This window comes from Hipposideros armiger, unplaced genomic scaffold (assembly GCF_001890085.2).
Source record: "Hipposideros armiger isolate ML-2016 unplaced genomic scaffold, ASM189008v1 scaffold_19, whole genome shotgun sequence".
In the NCBI taxonomy this organism is placed as follows: domain Eukaryota; kingdom Metazoa; phylum Chordata; class Mammalia; order Chiroptera; family Hipposideridae; genus Hipposideros; species Hipposideros armiger.
In genome coordinates, this window is record NW_017731369.1 from 5,038,619 (window position 1) to 5,060,487 (window position 21,869).

Below are 21,869 nucleotides of genomic sequence, written 5' to 3' on the forward strand. Positions count from 1 at the left end.
ACCTCCCCATCCTGTGCACGTGCGCGCAGGCGCGCGCGCACACACACACACCCCAGCATCCAGAGTCTACTTTCTGTATCTAGGGATTTGCCTCTTTAGGACCTGTAATCATACAACATGTGGCCCTTATTTTTATTTTATTTTATTAAAGATGTTATTGGGGAATTGGGGGAGGGGAACAGTGTTGGGGAATTGGGGAAGGGAACCAGCCAAGTTGTTGTTCCTCAATCTTCGTTGTGGAGGGCGCCAGTTGCCATCTGGCTTCCCGTCGGCAGTTTGTGGCCTCTAACTCAAGGTGCCGAGTTTAGTCTTAGTTACGGGTGAACATAGCCACCATGTGGGAATCGAACCAGCAGCCTTGTTGTTAAGAGCGCATGCTCTGTCCACTGAGCCATCCAGGTGGCATCTCAGCTCAAGATGCTGAGTACAGTCTTAGTTGAGGGTGGGCATAGTCCACCATCAAACAGGCAGTCTTGTTGTTACACCAGTGGAGCCATCCTGCCACCTGTTGGCAGCTCAGCAATAGCTCAGCTCAGGCGCAGCTACACTGGCCCATGTGGGAATCGAACCAGCAGCCCTGTTGGCTCAGAGCTCATGCTTTTAAGCCAATTAACCAACTGAGTCACTCAGCCGGCCTGCAACATGTGGCCCTTTGAGCCTGGCTTTTTTTTTTAAGATTTTTATTGGTGAATTGGGGGGATGGGAACAGTGCTGGGGAATTGGGGCAAGGGGGACAGACAAGTTGCTGTCGTTTTGGTTCTTCAGTCTAGTTGTGGAGGATGTTGCTTCACTGGCCCAAGTTGGCACCATCATTGCGCTCTTCCCGGGTGAGGCAGATCAGTCGCCGGCTTCTGGACGGCCGCTCACGCTGGCTGCTGGCTACACACGGTAGCCCATGGCAACCCACTGCCACAGGGACTGCAGCCCACGCCGTCGCCGGCGACTCACAGCAGCCCAGCTCCAGGTTGAGCTGTTGTTCAGCATCTTACCTGTAGAGGGCAGTGTCACTGGCCCTCATATGTGGGATCCGAACCGGGGCCCTCTGGCATCCCAAGCGAGTTCTTAACCATTGCGCCACTCGGCTGGCCCGAGCCTGGCTTTTTTTTCACTCAGCATCATGTTTTCAGGGTTCATCCACGTGGTCTCAGCCCATATTAGTCTGAGAACATTTCCAAACCCGTGTTTCTTACTCTTTGTTAGATCCAGGAGGTCATTTTGGAACTGGGAAGAACTTCGGAGGTTATCTAGTCCAGCATCCCCTCATTTTAGACAAAATTACTTGAAATAGTTCATGAGTCCTTAATGTTTCCTCATATCTCTGAAATTCAGTTTCCTTGGGATGGGAAACCAGGAAGTCGAGAAGACTTTGTATTTCTCCTCAGCCCTTCTTTAGCTGTGACTCGGTTTCTGTCATTTTGCCCTGCGAGGCTTGGCTTTGGGTCTGTATCCAGGGAACAGGAGTTGTTCCCTGGAGCTGGGGTCATAGTTGTCCGACTTGCCTTGGAACCTGTGACGTACAATGCACACTCAGCAAAGTGTGTATTGATCACTGCCTGTGTATCTTAACTTTTACGTCAGAGGCTGATCTCCTATTTCCATAAGTCCTTTTGAAGGCAGAGCTTGGATTTGATGGTACCCTACATACTTGTGTTTCTAGAGGTGCCGTTTTGGAAGCTTGACTGAAGGCCCATCGTGCTGTGCTCTGGCGCCCCCTGGTGCCGTGCAATAGTGATAGCCTTCCGTTGCTGCGTTCTGCCAAGTGCTGTTTCCTGTGGCCATTCCGTCTTTGGAGAACTGTAAGGCGGTGCAGGGGAACAGGAAACATCTCTCCGTCTCCTCACCTTCCTTGGCTGGAATTGCATCTTTGCGTTCCCTTTAGCATGAACACTGGTTTTTCCAGTTGTGGCAGCCTCTTCTCCAGGGTTGACAAACGTAAGCCCTCTGACACTGGCCTCTGATCTCCTCCAGAAGATGAAACCCAGAGCAGCTACACTTGGGGTCTGTGCTTCAGTGAGGTGTCTTGTTTCCATCTTGTGTTGTGGTCCCCCTTATTCCCGAAGTGTTTCTTGTATATATTTTTCATGTCCTCCCTAGAAAGGCTCAGAAGATCACCAAACACAAGAACAGTGGGCGTTCTGAAATCCTGAGCCGGGCTCAGCTGGACGTGAAGGGAAGCTGAGCTTTGTTCCCGGTGGTGGGGAAGAGCTGCTCCACCTCCCGGGCTCACTTTCTGATGGGGAATGGAGAGGCTGGAAGGCCTTGTGGTGTGTCCCCCTGCCTGCAGGCCCTTCCTGTGGGCGGCACAGCAGTTGGGAAAGGAGCACTTGATGAAGCTTTCTTGTCTCCCTTACTCATCTAACTGATGGGGGTTGCTTAAAAGCTTGGGGAATTTCCAGCTTGCCTTACAGCATTTGATACAGCTGTTTGAAGAGTAGAATTATTAACAACAATAAATATTTACGTAAACATTTGTGTAAGGAGGTATGGCTGACAGAGGGCCTTTCAGGCACCTTCTTTTGTTTTATCCTCACAAATGCTCATTTATTGAGCATCTGTATGCACTCGGCCCTGCACCAGGCTTTGGAAATACAAGAGAGAATGCAAGTCTCCCATGCAGAGTTCATTGTTCTATGCTTTATCTCCCTCTGCTCTCACAGGACAAACTAACTCATGTGGTCAGTGGCATTTTCTTCACCAGAGCTGTTGGGTTGTCGGCAAAGGCATGACATATTTTTTCTATGTTTTTCATTGCAAAAATGCGGCATGAATTTTCTGACAACCCAATAAATTATAAATCCTGTGGAGTCAGGTGCAGGATCATTTTCATCTTTTGTTTTTTAAACACAAACACAATGTTTTTTCCCTAAAAATCGACTTTAAAATATACTTATTAGTCCTCCAGAGGAAGGAGAATGTTCCACGCTTATATAAAGAGAGGGGTAAAGGTTTTCCTCACAACTGAGCGTTTTCAGCTTTAGCTTAAAAACAAAACAAAACAACAGCCTCTTTATTTGGAAATCATTTCAAATTTATAAAAGTTGCAAAAATAAAAATAGTGCAGGGAACATCCCCCTTTCCCCCATTTTTTCCATGAGCACAGGGGCAATACTCATTCTACAGGAAATAGGAATCCTAATCAGAATGCCCCAAGGTGCTGAACACATTGGAGAAATCCCCTTAATTGGTGGTACTAGCTTCTTAGCAACCCCCTCTGTTATCTCAGCCATAAAATTGAAATGACTCTTTCTTATATTGGTGAAGTAGAACAACTCACTTTCAGAAGCTTGTGCATTAAGGATTGAAAATCTGATTGTGGCAAGAGGATGTGATTCATGTGTATTTTGATGGAGTTGTTTATTGATATATGTGAACCAGTTAAGGAAATTGCGTTGGCGTTCAGAGCAGCTCTGGCTAGTAGTTTGTCAAGTGTTAAATGATATTTTAGCATTGCATAGTTGGCAGTTAGCAGTTGCTTGTGGGGCCTTTTTGGATTACATGTTTTCATCAAGTTCCTAATCTTTTGTCAGTGAGCTCTTGGAGCTAACACAGGTACAAACTTACAACTTCTTTGCAAAATGGGTGTATTTGAATAGTTGTACAATGATTTCTGTATACATTGACTTTTTACAATTAATTTTTTGAATAGAGAAGGTATTTGTATGGTTCAGAACTATAAACTCTGAAAAGATTCCTGCTAAGAAGTCTCACTTCCTGCTCCACTACCTTCACTGGGCTTGGTAACCATTACATTCCCTTTTTGGCTCCCTTTCCAGTATTTCTGGTGAAAACACAAATAGATATTTCTATTTTCCTCCCTTTTTACCCCCAACTATTTCTTCATTTAACAGTATCTTGGAGATTTCTCCCTATCCCTACATGAAGCTCTTCCTCATTTTTGTCCCAGTGAAGTTTTAATCAGATTGAAGGTGCGTATCTGTGGAGAAATTATTGACATGAAGTTGTAATAAAAGCAAACTTAAAACCTGTAGCAAACTTTTTCAAATATCGGGGTTGTCGGAAAAGTCATGATGCATTTTTACAATGAAAACAGAAAAATACATCATGACTTTTCCGACAACCCAGTAATACTTTAAAAATAAAGAATTAAGGGGCCGGCCGAGTGGTCCAGTTGGTTAAGAGTGCAAGCTCTGAGCAACAGGGTCGCCGGTTCGATCCGCACATGGGCCAGTGAGCTGCACCTGAGCTGAGTTGCCAACAGGTGGCAGGATGGTTCAGCTGGTGAGAGCACGTGTTCCTAACAATAAGGTTGCCGGTTCAACTCCCTCATGGGATGGTGGGCTGCACCCACCCGCAGCTAAGATTGAACACGGCACCTTGAGCTGAGCTGCCCTGAGCTGCTGACGGGCGGCTGGATGGCAACTGGACTTGGAGCTGAGCTAGCTGCGCCCTCCACAACTAAGACTGAAGGACAACAACTTGGCTGTTCCCCTTCCCCAAATCCCCAATAAAATCTTAAAATAAAATAAAGAATTAAGTAAAAATAATAAAATTGAAAATAATAAAACAATAGTCTTTCCCTGGAAACTTTCTAAGTATTCTGACTGTTGGCCTTGAGGTTACCCCCAGCCAACTAGTGCAGGAATGCTTGTGTGTGTTAGTAGCTTGGGTTACGATTCCTCCTCTTCTTTCTCCCTCTTTACTGACAAGATACTATTAAACCGTTTGGAATTTTAGTTCTCTTACTGGATTAACAAGATAGCCTCTTTAAAAAAGATGTAAGACTGTATATGAACTCATATATGAAAGTGTGATTTAAATGAGTATTTGATTTTTATTTTATTTTCAGTTTTCCAGGAAGAAAATTTGCCTAAAGTAAATAACCTAACAATCCTATAGAACGTTTCAGGTCTCATCCTTGTATATTTTCCCCACATTCTGAATTAAAATACACAAGGTTCTTATTCATAAGATAAAATGGAGATCTTTTACCACAATATTTCTACTATTTATATGAAAACAGTGTGATTCCAGTAGGGTGATTTTTAGTTGAGTTTTTTTTTAAAGATTTTATTGGAGAGTTGAGGGAGGGGAACAGCACTGGGGAATCGGGGAAAGGGAACAGACAAGTTGCTGTCCTTTTGTTCTTCAGTCTCGTTGTGGAGGATGTCGCTTCACTGGCCCATGTTGGTATTATCAGTGCGCTTTTCCTGGGTGAGGCAGTTGCTCGCTGGCCATTGGACAGCCATTCATGGTGGCTCACGAAAGCTCACGCCTGCTGCCAGCCAGCCCCACTGCAGCCTGTGCCGTCACTGTTGATTCACAGCAGCCCAGCTCTAGGTCGAGCTGTTCTTCATGTTAGCTGTAGAGGGCGCAGTGTCACTGGCCCATGTGGGATCCGAACCGGTGGCCCTACTGCTCAGAGCTCGTGCTCCCAAGACAACTCTTAACCAACGAGCCACTCAGCCGGCCCCTTAGTTGAGTTTTTAAATTTAGTAATTTAAATTTAATAATTTTTTGAACACTTCTTATTTTCTAATAGGCCCCTTTTCATGGCAGTCTGTGCTTTTTTTTTTTTAAGATTTTTTTTTTTATTGGGGAATTGAGGGAAGGGGAACAGACAAGTTGCTGTCCTTTTGTTCTTCAGTCTAGTTGTGGAGGACGTTGCTTCACTGGCCCAAGTTGGCACCATCATTGCGCTCTTCCTGGGCGAGGCAGATTAGTTGCTGGCTTCTGGACGGCCGCTCACAGCGGCTGCTGGCTGCTCACGCTGGCTGCTGGCTACATACGGTAGCCCATGGCAACCCACTGCCACAGGAGCTGCAGCCTACGGCGACTCACGACAGCCCAGCTCCAGGTTGAGCTGTTGTTCAGCATCTTAGCTGTGGAGGGCAGTGTCACTGGCCCTCATATGTGGGATCCGAACCGGGGCCCTCTGGCGTCCCAAGCCAGTTCTTAACCATCGCGCCACTCAGCCGGCCCAGTTTGTGCTTTTTTTAATCTGCCAGAATGTCTTTAAGGATACAGATTAGAATTTTAAAAAACTATTCTGTTTCCTGTGTTTGCTGTATTTACTCATTTATTTTTTTTAATATTTTAAATAGTAATTCTCTGTTGTTTGTTGATTATGCCTCACTTGTTTTGTGATTCTTTGGTGTCCATTCATATGAGGACTGAAATCATTAGTATTTTAATGGATGTGTGTTTTCTTGGAAATTAGGAAGGTCAGTGTTTCTCCAGCAGGCCTCCCCTGTGAATATTTCCATCTACCCCAAAACTTCCCTTGTACGTCTTTGTAATCAGTACTTCTCCAGACCTTGACAACCATTGATCTGTTGTCTGTCTGTATAGTTTTGCCCTAGAATATCATATAAGTGCAGTAATATAACATGTAGTGCTTTAAGTCTGACTTTAACTTAGCATGATGCTTTTGAGAGTCATTGATTAGTATTTCATTGTATAGATGTACCACATCCACCTGGTGATGGGCATTTGGGTTGTTTCTGGGTTTTGGTGATTACAAACAGAGCTGCTAGAAGCATCAGCATACGCGCACGCGCACGTGTGTTTGTATATATGTACATAGGCCTTCATTTCTCTTGGGTAAAAACTTAGGAGTGGGGTTGCTTGGGTCCTATGGTAAGTAACTTTATAAGAAACTGCCAAACTCATTTTCCGAAGTGACTGTGCATCTACACCTGTGTCAGCCATGTAGAGAGTTCCAGTTGCTTTACAGCCTCACCTGCATTTGGTATTGTCAGGAATATTTCTTCCCAATCTGAGGCTCTGTTTTCATTTTATCCTGAGTAGATTTTGAAGTTTGTATCTAGACTTCAAGATCTCTGTTTGCAGTAGGACTATAAAAGAATACCAGTCAGCAGTGTCATTTCTTTACATACATCTCACCTCCACCTTTTCTTCTGCTTTCTTTTCATTTAAAGATACCTTTCCCATCCATTACTTGGTATTGTGCCTGAGTGAAATTAACATAAGCTTTTACCCAATGTTCATGATGATGAGATGGTCAGAGCTCACTAAGCTCACAAGGGAAGTATTTCAGAAGACCATTTCTAAATTGTTTTGGGACTCCATCACTTTCAATGCACAGTTTCTCTGTGGACTTTTGCAAGTATATTTAAATATTATATGAAGATGTTTTCATTTTTAATATATTAATATTATATATTAATATTGACAGTCTTGGTAGCTATTGCAAAAGAGTCCTCCAGAAATGTTTTCCCCCAAAATATTGGTACATTCTTACAAACAGGCTGTGAGAGTTAGTTACCAATAATTCACATTTACAATAATGGGTAATATCTATTCATATAATATTTAGTTATTGGTTATTTTTGAATCACATTCTTGTAAATTTCCCTGCAATTTATTAGACTGTCAGCTTCATTTAAAGCAGAGGAACCACATCTCTGCTTACCATTTTTATCCCCAGCACCAGTCATCATGCATAGCACTTAGTAGGCGCTAAATAATTATCACTTAAATAAATGAATAATTAGTGAGTGATTCTCCTTTGCAGGAATCTAGTCATACTGATTCTTGTCAGTGACTTATTTCTTGAAGTTCCAGGAGGAATATGAATTGCCAGGCACTTGTCAAACTTGCTTCCATGCAGTTTAACCAGATGTTTTTCCAGAAAGTCACATTTAGAAGTCTATGGTATGGAATGAGGGTATGCAACTAGGTTTGTTAATAGTGTTTTATCTATGCATAATGTTTCAATACATTTTTAAGATAAAAGAGTACATATATATTTTTAAAGATCATTCATCAGGATCATTAACATTTTCCTTGGTTGGATTTCCCTATCTTCCCATTTGAACCACGTTTTCTGCTTTTCTTTAGTATGTATGGCAGAGAAAACTGAAATGAAGGTAGTGACATGAGTCAGCAGAAAGGTAAATAGAACAACTGGAAATGTTTGTGAATCAAAAAAAATCCTCCTGCAAACAGGATTCTGCTTATAAGTTTGGTGTACAAAATTGACCTGTTTCAAAATAAGCTTTTGACGAGTTGTATCAAAACAGTTTCAGAGTGTTCTTTGACAGTTTATAGAAAAGGCTAAGTAGTATTTTGTTTATTTGTAATTAGAAAATACACCTAATAAATCTCACTTTGCAGACCTTTGATTTGTTTAATTGAGAAAGGGTCTTGGGGATTCTGGCCCAAATATTTCATTGGGTTGTTTTAACATGTAGCGTTTTTTCTGAAATTATAAAATTTGTATATTTTATGTGATCAGCAATTCTTTTTTTTTTTTTTTTCAGTATATTTTTGGAGATTTTAGCCCTGATGAATTCAATCAGTTCTTTGTGACTCCTCGCTCTTCAGTTGAGGTAAGACAAAACTTTGTTTTATTGACTATATGTGTAGATCTAATTAGTACTTATGTTTTAGTTTTTATTTTTTAATTTATGCTTTTTGATAAGGAATTCTAATGTACAGGAAAGTGCAGAGACTAATATGAGAAATGCCTGAACTCTTCAATCAGATTTGACTAATACTAACATTTTGCTATATTTATAAATAGCAAAACATTAGAGATATAGTTGAAGCCTCCATCATCATATTCCCCTCCTTCCCAGAAATAATGACTCTGCTAAAATTGGTATTTCACCTTTTACTACATATGTGTGTATCAACAGCACATTGTATTGTTTTATATGGTTTAAAATGTCACATAAATGGTTTCATACTATATTAATCATTTTGTAGTTTTAAGCTAACATGTTTAGATTTATCTATACGAATATATTTTGTTCTTGTTCTTTGATTTTAATTGCTAAATACCAAGCAATTAGTTCTTCCACTATTACGAAAATGTTGGAATAAACATGTTTGTCTCATGTTTCTCTGGGTTTCCCCAGGATATACGCTAGGAATGGAACTGCTGGGTTGAGCAAGGAATAACACTTTTAGTTTTACTAGAGACTGCTAACCTGCTTTCTAAGTGGTTTTAACAGTCTGCATTCTCATCAGCAGTGCATGAGATTTTTCTCTATCATATTAAAAAACAAACTTGCTAATTCTCAGTATAGACATACTTAAAATTTTTGTTAATCTGATGGGTTATAACTATATTCTCATTGTTTTAATTTACATTTCCCAAATTGCAAATGGTTGAGCCCTGTTTCATTATTTTCACATGTCCATTGGCGATACAGATTTCCACTTCTGTGAATTACCCGATTGCTATACCTTGTCCATATTTTTTATCAAGTGGTTTGTCTCTTATTTATAGGATTAGTAATCTTTGGTTTTGCATATTACAGGTATCTTTTCTTAGCATGAGGGTCTTTAAACTTTGTATATGATGCACTTTTCATTTTTTGCTGGGTAACAGGAGTACATTTTTTCACTTTAATGTCAAATGTATTCACTTTTTTCCACATGGTTTGTGGATTTTTGGTTTTTTAAAAAATATCTTTAAGAAATTCTTCCTTCTCTAAGGTAATAAAGACTTTTGTTTTCTTTTAAAAGTCGTAAGGTTTTTGAAGGTTTTTGCTTTCACTTTAGTATGTAATACAACTGAAATTGAGGTATTGATTTTTGTGTATGTGTGAGGTAGGGACATACTAATCCCTCCTCCATGGCAGTAGAACTTGGCCCTTTGTATACCATTTGCTGAGCTCATAGGTTTAGCGCCATCCTGTCAGGTTACACATCTCTCTATGCTTGGTTGATTCTGGGTCCCTTGTTCTATGGGCCTTTTGTTTTATCTCTGTATCAATACCATACATTTTAAATGCTGCAACTTTATAAACAGTCTTCCAGCAGGGAGGGCACACACCTTCTTCTTATACTTAAAAGTTATTTTGGCTCTCTTTCATTCTTAACTCTTCCTTAGAAACTCATGATCAGCATATCAAGTTACATGAAAAATCCTTTTGGAATTTTAGTTGGAATTGTGTTAAAATGATGGATTAATTTGTAGAAGAATTAACATCTTTATGATAGTTTTTCTAACCACGATTGTGGTATATTTCTCCATTGAAGCCTTTTTTAATGTTCACTCTTTGTGTGATGGTTTCTGTTTTAGCGTAATAAAAACTTAACCAGGAACATTTTTTCAGATTTATATTTTAAATGTAAATACTGTTGAAATTGCATTGAAAACAAAAAATGGGGGAGAAGTAAGTATACAAGTACATCAAGTAAAATCCTAGTTAACTTGTAATGAAAAGTAAGTTTAGATCCCTAAATTTTAGAGCCCTTTGTAAATATATACAGTCGTATGTTTGCATGCATATTAAAAATTAATGTATGGAATTGTTTTATTTGGTAAAATGGAGCAGAAGATAATTACTTAGAATAGGAGTCAAAAGGCCAGGGTTGGGGTCTGGCAGGGTCACATGTCACCTTGGCACGTCTTTTATTTTTCACCTTGGCTTCTTGGATTCTAAAAAATTTTTAGCTTTATGGAGGTGGGATTAAATGAGAACATATTGAAAGCATTACTTAAACTATACAGCTGTAAGAAGGACATCTGTATTTGTTACTTGTTTTCTCTTTCACTTTAGAAAAAAGAAAATAAAGCTTATATAAGGTTTCATTTTAGAAAATGAGTAAATTCAGTGCCATCTCCATCTCTTGTGTTCATTGATGTTAACAGTTATGAATTTAAGGAATCTAAGGAGATACAAACCCAGGACTGTAGTGAAAGTTAAATTATATGTTGTATTTCCTAAGGCAGTAAAATATATCTATGCATTTTGGAATTCTATAAAAGAAGGATTGAAGTTTAGTATTTTCTGATAAGAAAGCGATTAATTAGGAAAAACATAATCAGATCCCATATTCCCCAAGCACTAGTGTTAATTGATGTTCTCTATATACTACTAATCAAGTTTTAAATAATTTCTGTCTTTAAATCACAGTAAAATATGATGTACTTGCCAGAACACCACAATCTAACTGCTCTTTGCAACTAAGTTTTTAAGAAATGATAAAGCTCAACCTCTATACTTTATAAAAGCTTTTCTCAGCTGTGCGCATATTTTTGGGTTTTTGAGTGCCTGTTTGCAAGTGTCAGAATAAAAATGTGCGTTTTCCTGTGATATGAAAGTGGAAAATGTACCATATTTCAAGTCTGAAGAGCTTGGTGCCTTCGTCACTCTGCCACTTAAAGAGGCTCGGCAGTCTTGTGCAATTTCCTCCATCTCATTATGCCTTTTTCAAAAAAAAAAAAAAATTGAACATGGAGAATGCTTATTTGCCTCACAGAAATGTTGAGAAATCATTAATGTGTGGTGTGATACTTAGTGTGTAACAAATGTTAGTAGATACAATTGATGCTGATGGTAAAGTTATGTTAGACTTTTTATTTGCAGAAATAATGGCTGTGTCTCATCAAAATGAGTTATAGCCAGAAATCTTAGTGTGTCTGGGCCCATTTGAGCATGCACTGAGCATGCATTTAGTTTGGGGGGCATGGTATGACAAGTGTGTTGTCTATCAAGATCACATGTGGTCCAATAACTCGCAAAAAGGAAATATAGGCTAATTAACAAATATTGTTCTCAATATGTAATTATTAATATTACAGTTCAGGGGTCTGGATTATAACAACATATAGGGCACGGACTGTTTAATGGGGTGATACATGGTTAGATCAGTGGGTAGGTGAGTGATGTTATCTCACTTCCATTACGTAATTGTTTGGACTTTTATCTTGTAGGTAAAATAATTGTATCTCCTACATGCACTGTTCCTACCATGTGGCATAAATTAAAATCCAGCCCTATTCCTCATATACTTTTTGGCTATTAGGAACTTGATAAGGCATATTTTTCTCTCCTTGGGGCCAAGAACTAAAAAAACTGAAATTTGAGAAATGGTACGGTGTACATGTAAAAACAGTGTCTCTACAAAGCATCATTCCTCCCAGCTGAGAGGTTTTTTTTTTGCTTCTTTTAGTTTGCTTGTTTGAAAGCCTGCCACTGGCAAGATAGGGTGGTCAGCAGTTTAGCAGAATCAGAAGAATCAAAGTCAGCCGATGTGAGCTTAAATGTCAGTACGAGCATACCTCGGAGAAGTTGCAGGTTCAGCTCCAGACCACTGCAATAAAGCGAATATTGCAGTAAAGCAAGTCACACAAAGTTTTTGGTTTCCCAGTGCATGTAAAAGTTAGTTTACACTAGCCTGTTAAGTATGCGGTAGTATTATATCTGAAAACAGTACATACCTTAATTAAAAAATACTTTATTGCTAAAGAATGCTAACCAGTCTCTGAACTTACAGTGAACAGTATAACCTTTTTGCTGTGGAGTGCCTTGCCTCATTGTTGATGCATTTTCCCAATATCTGTGAAACGCAGTAAAATGAAGTGCAGTAAAATAAGGCATGCCTATATAAAAATTTTAAAGATAACTGATGTCTTTTCTAAAGCTGTGCTCTAGTTTAGAAGCCAGGGTGATTTAGAAATGAATTTCTCCAACTAGAAAAAATGTGGTCACTTGTGAATAACTATGTTTTGAACCCCAGTCATAATCCTGTTATTGGTGTTCAAAAATAGGGAGAGAATGCTAATTGTTCCTGAAATTTCCCAGACTCTCAACATTAGAGGCAACACATACACTTCAACTAGCTACCGAATAACAAGCCCAGACAGCACCATATAGGATGGAGGTGCACACCCATGCGTGTGTGGGGTCATAAAGACAGTTATTCTGAGTGGCTTGGTGTCTTAATAAGATTTCAGAGGACAGATTCAGGGCTGGTGAGGGTTTTTCAGACAGAGAGCAGAACAAATGGTGGCAGTACCAAAAAGATTTTAAAACATTATCTTATTGAAGGACCCAAGTCTTGTCTTCACAAGACTCATAGCACTATTTCAAACTAATGTGATTTGACTCTCTATCTAATATAACTAGATTTCAGTTACTTTACATTGCTTAGTTTACATTTGTGTGTGAGGTTTTATGTTTTGGTTTTGGATTTTAAATTTTGTATTTCTTATAAATAGCTGTAGAAAGAGGCAACTGAACAATTCTTACAATTTATTCTGCTGTATATTTATCATACCACTGACCTAACGGGCATCTTATGAGCGGTGGAGGTTTTGTTGAATTAAAGGTGCCATATGCCTCTAGAGTAAAAAAGAAATACACACACACACACACACACACACACACACACACACACACATGCACACATGGACGAGTATTTCTTCTGGGCCAGAACTCATTCCAGTGTTCAGTAATTCCCACAATGATGCTCTTACCAGATTAATATATCAGAATATTTTAAACACACTAACAGAAAATGGCAGTATTGCCCCCGAGTCTGCTGGGTGGCCTGTCTTCAGATCCTGCTTCTACCACTTATAGATTTTGTGTAAGTACAGGGAAATTAAAAAAAAAACACAAAACACTAAAATTTTAGTGCCTTAAAATTATATAGGTTTCCATCAGCAGGGGGCACCACAGTGTCATTGATGGGAAAAGAGAAGGTATTCTGTGTATGGGAGTTTGCCGAACTGCTTTTGTGACTGCAGAGGGCCATGAACCTGATTTGTGGCTTCCTCAGATGCACCTTTCTGCTCCTGAGGTTTGCGCCAGTGGTACATGCTGGAGCACCTGGGGTGAGTGTTTGAACGGTCTTTGCACTTCAGGCACAAGGCCAAATGTAGCCTGTCTTGGCACCCAGAATGCTTTCTCCTTTTGTGTCAGTGTGTTAAATACTGGGGTGCCCCCATGTGGTGGAAATATGTGCAGCTGTCAAGTCCTGAAAGCGTCCAGTTCATTTTGAATAGCACTGTGTTTTCTTAGCTGCTTATTTGTCATAATTCTCCAGGGAGAGAACGTGCTTGGTAACTTGGAGAGATAAGCTTTTATCTCTGTGATTATGCTAAGAGTTAATTGGAGAAATCAGCTGAGGAAGCCACTTAAGCTGTAGTTCTCAGTAGTGGGCATGAGAATCCCGTGGGTGCCTCTGAACATTTCAGACTTGGGGACCTCATGCAGTCACTGGGGCCATCATTGTACTGAGAGTGCTGCTCTGAGCAGACTGAGAAATGCTGTGTGAGGATGCAATTGTTTTGTTCTTTTGTTCTGACTTCAGGTAACAAGTATTCATCCACTTAACCCTTTCCCATCTTAAACTTCCTCATCTCAAAACAGGTCCATTCAAAACATTTTCATCTCTTAGGTATTATGGAATAGCTATGAAGAAGAAAAATTTGGTATATTCATAACACCTTCCTGCTTTTTACGAAGAGGTCAAACATTTGCCATTTTGCTTGCTCTCTTCCAAACAAGGAGTGTTTTTTAAGGCACTGTGTTGAAAAGGGAACCACGATTCCCAGATTTTCCTTCCCAGTGGGCTTTCTTTGCTCTCTGCAAAGTCCTGGCCTCTGATGGCTGTGCTGACTTGTAGTGATAGTGAACATGAAGTGCAGATGGTCGCAAAGGGTCATCTTTACTAGTGGACAAAGACAGGCGGCTGTGGTGTTTATGGGCAGTCGCTAACATCCTGTGAAGCGAAGGATGTACTGTAAGTATCTTATTGTAGCTAATTTACATGTCCATTGGGGTCCATTTTCATTTTTTGCCTCATTTTTGGATCTGTTTAACAACAATAAATATTCAAAAGCATTCCTTTCCTATGGTCTTTTTTCTTAAATGAAGATGATTTAATTTTACTGTCTCTTCATGTATTATTTTGGTAAAAATGATGTCATGAGAAGAAGTTGCAGGGATAGAGTTTTAATGAAGTGTTGCTTGAATAAATAGTATGTTTCAGGCTTTAACATTTTGTTGGGTTAACATTTGTTTTCTGACTCCCTGTGCAGCTTCCTCCGTACAATGGAACAGTTCTGTGTGGCGCACAGGCTCCAGATGAACTACCTGATGGTAAGCTCGCTCTGTCCTTCATTTCCCTGATGTGGATTCTGGCCATATGTGCTGGGTGGGCCGGCTGGCTGGAGACAGTGTTTTCCGGTTTGTTCATACTTTGCGAATAAACATTCCCTTATGGTTTGATGTTTTTGTTCTAAACTATAGCAGCTTTAATCACCGAACGACTTTGACTAATGAATTAAAATGTATTCTGTGCTTCAGACGTTCACAGTTTAGTTAAGGAAATAGTTGTTCAGTTCTGTTTTTTTCTGAACAGCTCTCAGTGGAGCAGGCATGTTCTTTATAGCCAGTGCTTTTTGTCCGAGTTCTGAAGTGGACTTTTAGTCTGGTTGCGGAGGCTGCAGGGCCCCGAACTGGTGCGTTTCTGAGCATGTGCTCTTGGCACCGCTCAGTGGCAGCTTGAATCTGTTGTTCCTGCAGTTTTCATTTATATCCCCGTCTGTCGCTAATGCTCTTGGGAATTTAGGGAACCTCTTCACCTCGTAGTCTGTTATGTTTTGTTTTGTTTTGTTTTTCGGTCTCTGTCAAAGACACTGAGCTGGTTACTGGACATGGTGCTTGTTGAGATGCAACATTTTGTATAGTCCAAGAGCCTGGTGTTTAAATAACAACAGGGTCCCATTGCACTGGTCAAATCCGTCTAGACCAGGGGACGGTAAACTTGAGACGGAAGAGCCACCAGGGGTCAGCAAACTGCAGCTCGTGAGCCACAGGCTCTGAAGTAAAATTGAAAATAAAACTATCATAGTTTCATTTATACAATTTTTAAAGGATATTATTCACATAATGGTGATTATGTGAAAATATATTTATGGCTCTCGAATGATTTTTAAATTGTTGTGAGGGACAGGATTGGCTCTTCTAGGGGTCGGCAAATTTTTGAGACGGAATGTACCCAAAGAGCCGCATGTGGCTCGCGAGCCGCAGTTTGCCGACCCCTGGGCTAGACCATTTTCCAGTTTGGCTCATGTCAAAGGCCCTGGCTGGCCTTGGAGAAGCTGAAAGCTTGATCTTTTCTTTGAGAGCCAGGGATTTGGCTCCCTGTTTCGTTAGCATGGTCAAACCTGTGAAAGGGGTTTTCATTTTCATTGAGGCCTAAATACCAGGGCTGCCAAAAACATGTACACACACGACTTGTATTCATCTTTTGTTATGGGTATATATTGAGTATTACAATTTTAATACAGTTTTTTTCCTTTCTGAAAACGTGTATACATTTTTTTGGCACCCTCTGTATAAACCTTGAAAAGACTAGCCAAACTTTTTATCTATAGTAAAATCAGAAAAGTGATTATATCTAAAATTATTAGCAGTTTTTTAAGAAACAGTGATATAGGAGATCATAAGGGACAGAGCAGTTCTAATGATGGCTTAGGATGAGAATAAAATTAATGAAGTTATAGGGACCCACAGGCCCTTGCCCCACTGCCCAGCCCCTGGAGCAGCTTTTTAAAATCTGAGTCAGTAGATTTCTCTGTGTCCATGTACTTTGCACATAGTAAGCATGCTGCAGATGTTTACTCAGTGCTTAAAAATGTTCCATTATTTTCCCTTTAACATTATGCCTTTTTTTCTGTAATAGTCCAGTGAGTTGTCCCACTATCCTCCAAGTGAGTGGCATGGGCGGGAGGTGGGCGGCTTCAGGAGCTCCTCCCCCCAACCTCCAACCCCTCGTGGTTCTGACTCCACCCACCTCTAATCCATTTCCTCCTCTCCCTCATGCCACACCCCCCCCTTCCAGGCTCTCATCCCTGTTCCGCTACTGCTTCTTGGGTCTTTTCTCTCTTCTCTCCTCTCTGCCTGTAAGCTCATCACTTGTTCTGCGGAAAACACAGCTGAAATCCTGCCACCTGCTCCCACTGTTAGTGACAGGCCAGCTTAAAGGCCCCTTTCTCTGAGGCCTTTTCTGTTCTCTTGTGTTTCCATTACTTTTAGTTCTCTGAACAGTACAGTAATGCCTCATGTACAAAGTGCCTGCTGCAGGGGAGCAAAATTTGCCACCCCCAAATGTGCCATTTTGGCATATTGATTATTTGGAATTAAAGTTTCTTGAGAAACAACTGTTGCAAGGACACTCTGACCTTCCTCTCTGTCCCTCTGAAAGCAGGAAATAAATCTCCCATGTAAAAGGCACCCTCCCTGCACTAAGAGGTAAAAATCTTCCTTATCTCCAGAGGTAGGACATTCAGGGCTGAGAAGGCTGTGTATGCAAACTCAGCCTCATTTCCTCACTCATTTGTCCCCAAGCCAAAGATTTTTTATCTTGTCAGTTCTTCACAAATTTATCATTTCTTTATCTAAAACATGTAAAAGTTGCCTGCTTTGATCACTTCTTTAGGTCCCATATCTATGAGACCTCTGTACATAAGAAATTAAACTTGATTTTTCTCCTATTAATCTGTCAATTTACTTCTTAGACCAGTCAGAAGAACCTAGAAGGGTAGAAGGAAAATTTTTTTCTCCCTGACACTCCTCTTTAGACTGAGTTCAATTGTGCATAGCAGGGACCATAACTCTTCATTTCTATGTGTTTAGCAGCTGCATAGTGTCTGGAATGTTATAAACCCTCAGCATGCTTTTGGATTAATGATTTAGAGTGATTTATTCTATCTCCCACCACAGTCAACTACAGCAAGCTCTTTGCAGGGGCTCCTTATCATAGCATGCTTTTTTATACCTCTGCCTTTTTTAGGCAGTTCCTAAAGCTTGAAATAGCTTATAACCCCCAGTCCCCCACCCCCAAATCCAGCTATCCTGCTAGTTCTACTGATGGTTCTGTAGCTTCTGATCAAAATTGATTTCTTTGTTTTGTGTCTGAAAGCGGTCTTTTTCGTAAAGCTGTTGAGGTTGAGGCCTTTTCTTTCCCTCCCTTGTCATTTTCAGTCCAATATGTTTGTCTCCCTAGTAAATGGAACTCCCTGAGACAGCCTTATTACTCTCAGTGCCCGCCCTCCATCTCCCCCCGTAAGCACTTTACACACAGCATTGAATTGACTTGCCAAGAGTTAATTGGAGAAATCAGCTGAGGAAGCCACTTAAGTTGTAGTTCTCTACAGTAGTGGGTATGAGAATCTTGTGGGTGCCTCTGAACACATCAGACTCCAGGGGCCTCCGGGGCCATTGTACTGCCAGTGCTGCAGTGAGCAGACTTTGTGAAACACTGTGTGAGGATGTGATTGTTTTATTTTATTTATATGGGTTTCCATCCTCTAACCAACCCACTGCCTGCCTGACATGCGTGCTGAGTTCCCATGTACCCAATATATTGACTGGGTTATTTGAAGCATGAATTTGTAGGACTTCCAGCAGTCCAGCAGCCCCACAGATTGGGCTCTCTGTCGTGGAGTGTGGTGCACACGTGTGCCCATGACGAGTGTTCCTGGACAAGAAAAGGAATTATTTTGGGTAGGAATCTGCCTTCCAGTGATATGATCAGATGCTATACTGGGTAAATGTTTTGATAATAGCCACAGCATATTGTAATGGTTCCATTAATGTCACATCATGTTCTAGAAGGTTTTATGATGTGATAAGATTAAGATTTGAGATGTGGAAGGCACTGTGTCTGCTGGAAATAATCAAAATCTTGCACAAGCTGCATGACACAGCGCATACTATTGGGTCGTCGGCAAAGTCATGATGTATTTTTCTATGTTTTTCAATGCAAAAATGTGTCATGATTTCCCCGACGACCCAATAATTTTTAATGTGCCTTCTCAACGTACACCACAGGGTACTACACCACAGCGTACTCCAAAGGGTAGCTTCCACGTGTGGAGTGTTTTTCATTAATTCAGATACTTCCATTTGAATCCATGCAGTAGCATTGCACCCTCGAAACATCATGGAATAGGTGATGCCTGGAAGCAAAGTGGACAATTTATCTTTAGGTATAATAATAGAGAAATTAACTTCTCTTTGCTGATTCTTTCAAAATAAGGAAACAAAAAATCAGTGCTTGGTGGCCAAAGGATTCAAATCGTCATATTGGTGGCTTTATATAAACCTGCTGTTAGATGTAATTACTGTCAGTATTCTTTTTTTTCAGGAACTTTTTGTTGTTGTGCAGGTGTCTCCCCTCTAACCCCAACAGGTTGTTTTATCAAAACAAATGAAGAATTTAGGAGACTAGGCTCCCCCCACCACTGACTTGCACATAACTGGCCTCTCTCTGGGGCTGTGTTTTCCTTCTATAAAAGACTTCCAAGGTAAAATATATTCAGTTCTCTGTAACAGAACACAATTCTTTTGGTGTTATGATTTTTTTTCCCTTGAAACACATGCCTTGGAAAAAATTTTGGCCTCTTATGCTAGACTTGGTGAAATCTTCAGTTATGCATTAAATATGAATTATAAGGCATGTGTTCTTTCCTTAACTTCAAAGTTTATTTAGAACTATTTTATCAGGTATAGAACGATATTGATGCTTAGTGTCTATTGAAAGACAATGATTCTGAAACTCAAATCTAATTTCATAGATGTGAACGCTGAAAAAATGTACATCTTTGAATGGATAGGATATGTAGATTGTTGTCATTTGGGAGAGGACATATTGAAGGGTTCCATGGAGATTTTTAAAACTTCGTGGTCTTGACTTTAGTTTTTAGTATTTTTGGAAGTACCATCACCACCCATGGAGTTAATCCTGTAAGAATTCATTTAGTGAGCAATTACATACATTCATGCAAGGCTATTTTCAGACTTCAACTAAGGTTGCCAGTGGAGGTCAGGAGATGGATAATTCAAAAGAGTGTTTCTGAAATATACTTTTTTTAAAAAAATTTTATTGGGGAGCAGCCATGGTCATTGGTTACACATTGCTTTCATTGCTACAGTGGCATAGTTGACTCTTTTAGGGAGGGCGCAGCTCACAGTGGCCCATGCGGGGATCAAACTGGCAACCTTGGTGTTATCAGCACCATGCTCTAACCAACTGAGCTAACTGGTCACCCCCTGAAGTATATACTTTTATATAGAGGATTTGTTCTTGGTGTAGTTTATACTTTTTGAATTATTAAATTACACTAGAGAAGCCATGTATATAGCAATGATTTTAAGTCCATAAGTTTGTCATCATGATTTTTTTTTTAATTGTCTAAAAAAACTTATACCTTACTCTCGGGCATAAAGTAAGCTAGTAAAGTCTCTCTCCCTCCTTTGGCTGTCCTGAGAGTAGAAGATAAATATAGACTTCTGTTTTTCATATCCCCAAATTAAATATAATTTTATAGTTATTTATTTTCAGCCAATTATTTATTCAACATAGAAATAAAATGTCATAGCATTGTTAATTAGGACACTTTAAGGTTTCAGTTTTAAAATAATAATTATTGATACTTTTATAGTTTGTGTAGCTGTGTTCTTACTGATCATTTTCTTTCTAAACAGGACAGGAATATCAGAGAATCGAGTTTGGTGTTAATGAAGTAATTGAACCCAGTGACACTTTGCAGAGAACTCCCAACTACAGTATTTCAAGCACATTGAACCCTCAGGCCCCTGAATTTATTCTTAGTTGCACAACTTCCAAAAAGACCCCAGATGACATAGATAAAGAAGCGAACTACAGCTCCATTGACTGCCAGTACCCAGGCTCTGCCCTTGCTCTGGATGGCAGTTCCAACGCTGAGGCAGAAGGTCTGGAAAATGATGGTGCCTCGGGTGGTCTTGGACAAAGGGAGCGTAAGAAGAAGAAAAAATGTCCCCCTGGATACTATAGTTACTTGAAAGATGGCAGTGAGGGCGGCATTTCCACGGAAGCCCTGGTCAATGGCCATGCTAACCCAGCAGTCCTGAACAGTGTAGGCACAGAGGATGCCGAGTTGGTGGGCGATGTGCCCCCACTGGGGACACCCAGGACTTGTAACAGCCCTCAGGACTCCACGGACTTCATCAGTGACGCCGTTCATGGTGGTTCTTTCCCTGGAGCCCTGGACAGCAATGCCAGGACTGCAGGGCAGCCGGAAGGCTGCCAGGGGCCTGAATTGGAACAGTCATGCCTCCCTGCAGAGGCTGGCAGGGACAGCCTGTTGAGGACAGCTGTGGCTCAGCCTTACGTTGGGGCTGATACTACTGAAAACCTTGGAGTTGCTAATGGACAGATACTTGAATCCTCTGGTGAGGGCTCAGCTGCCAACGGGGTGGAGTTGCACACTGTGGAAAGCACGGACTTGGACCCAGCTAAAGCTGAGAGCGTGTCCCCTCCTGCCGACGCCCTGACCTGTGTTGCGGGCGCCGCTCCCATCAGTCAGCCTGCTAAGTCATGGGCCAGTCTTTTCCATGATTCTAAGCCCTCTTCCTCCTCGCCCTTGGCTTCCATGGAAACTAAGTATTCCCCTCCTGCCACATCTCCCCATGTCTCTGAAAAGCAGGCGGAAGTCAAGGAAGGGCTTGTTCCAGTTTCAGAGGATCCCGTAGCCATAAAGATTGCAGGTATAGTTCAAAAGATACAGTTCGAAAGTGAAGATGGGAGCAGATCTCATCGCCTGTTGAGGGAGAAGTTTGAGACGGTCTGGGCTTATAAACTGTGGTGATAGATTGTTACCCAGAGCAATAACAGCAAATTACCTGTGTTTGAATAGAAATTTCTGAAGAATGCTTGTGCCTTAAAGATTATCAAAAAAGCAAAATAATATAAAAGCAAAACGGGAGGGGGTTTTTATACCTTTATGTTAAGTGAAAAGTCTATGTCTGTTACCAGTCCTTTTCTGCTGACAAACTACATTTCCATTTCTTGCCTTTTGATCAAGTAATTCTGCTCCATTGTGACTGTATAATAATGGACTTGTCCTACCTGTTACAGCTGTTGTACCCCATTGGTATGATCATCCCTGGTTTGGACTCACTTTGCACTGTTCCTTTTTTATCTTAAGTTATAAGAAAGCATTTTGGGTTTTTCTTCTTAATGTCTGTTTTGGATTGAGTAAATGGATTTTACTCAGTTTCAGCACACCAAGGTTAGCTCTTGACACGGAAAGAGAAACGGTAACAGTTTGGCCCAAAATAAATGTTTTATTTTGAAGTGCTAAGGCTCAA

The 21,869-nt window shown here is 40.5% G+C and overlaps 1 protein-coding gene across 1 annotated transcript in view; it reads left to right on the plus strand.

The window, feature by feature from the left end:
- Nucleotides 1-21,869, plus strand: part of USP10 (ubiquitin specific peptidase 10) — a 65,463-nt gene that overhangs the window by 19,338 nt on the left and 24,256 nt on the right. The window contains exons 2-4 of the mRNA XM_019635197.1: nucleotides 8,244-8,312; nucleotides 14,768-14,828; nucleotides 20,223-21,266. Of these exons, the coding sequence (XP_019490742.1) occupies nucleotides 8,244-8,312; nucleotides 14,768-14,828; nucleotides 20,223-21,266 (1,174 nt within the window). The remainder of the gene's footprint in view (nucleotides 1-8,243; nucleotides 8,313-14,767; nucleotides 14,829-20,222; nucleotides 21,267-21,869) is intronic.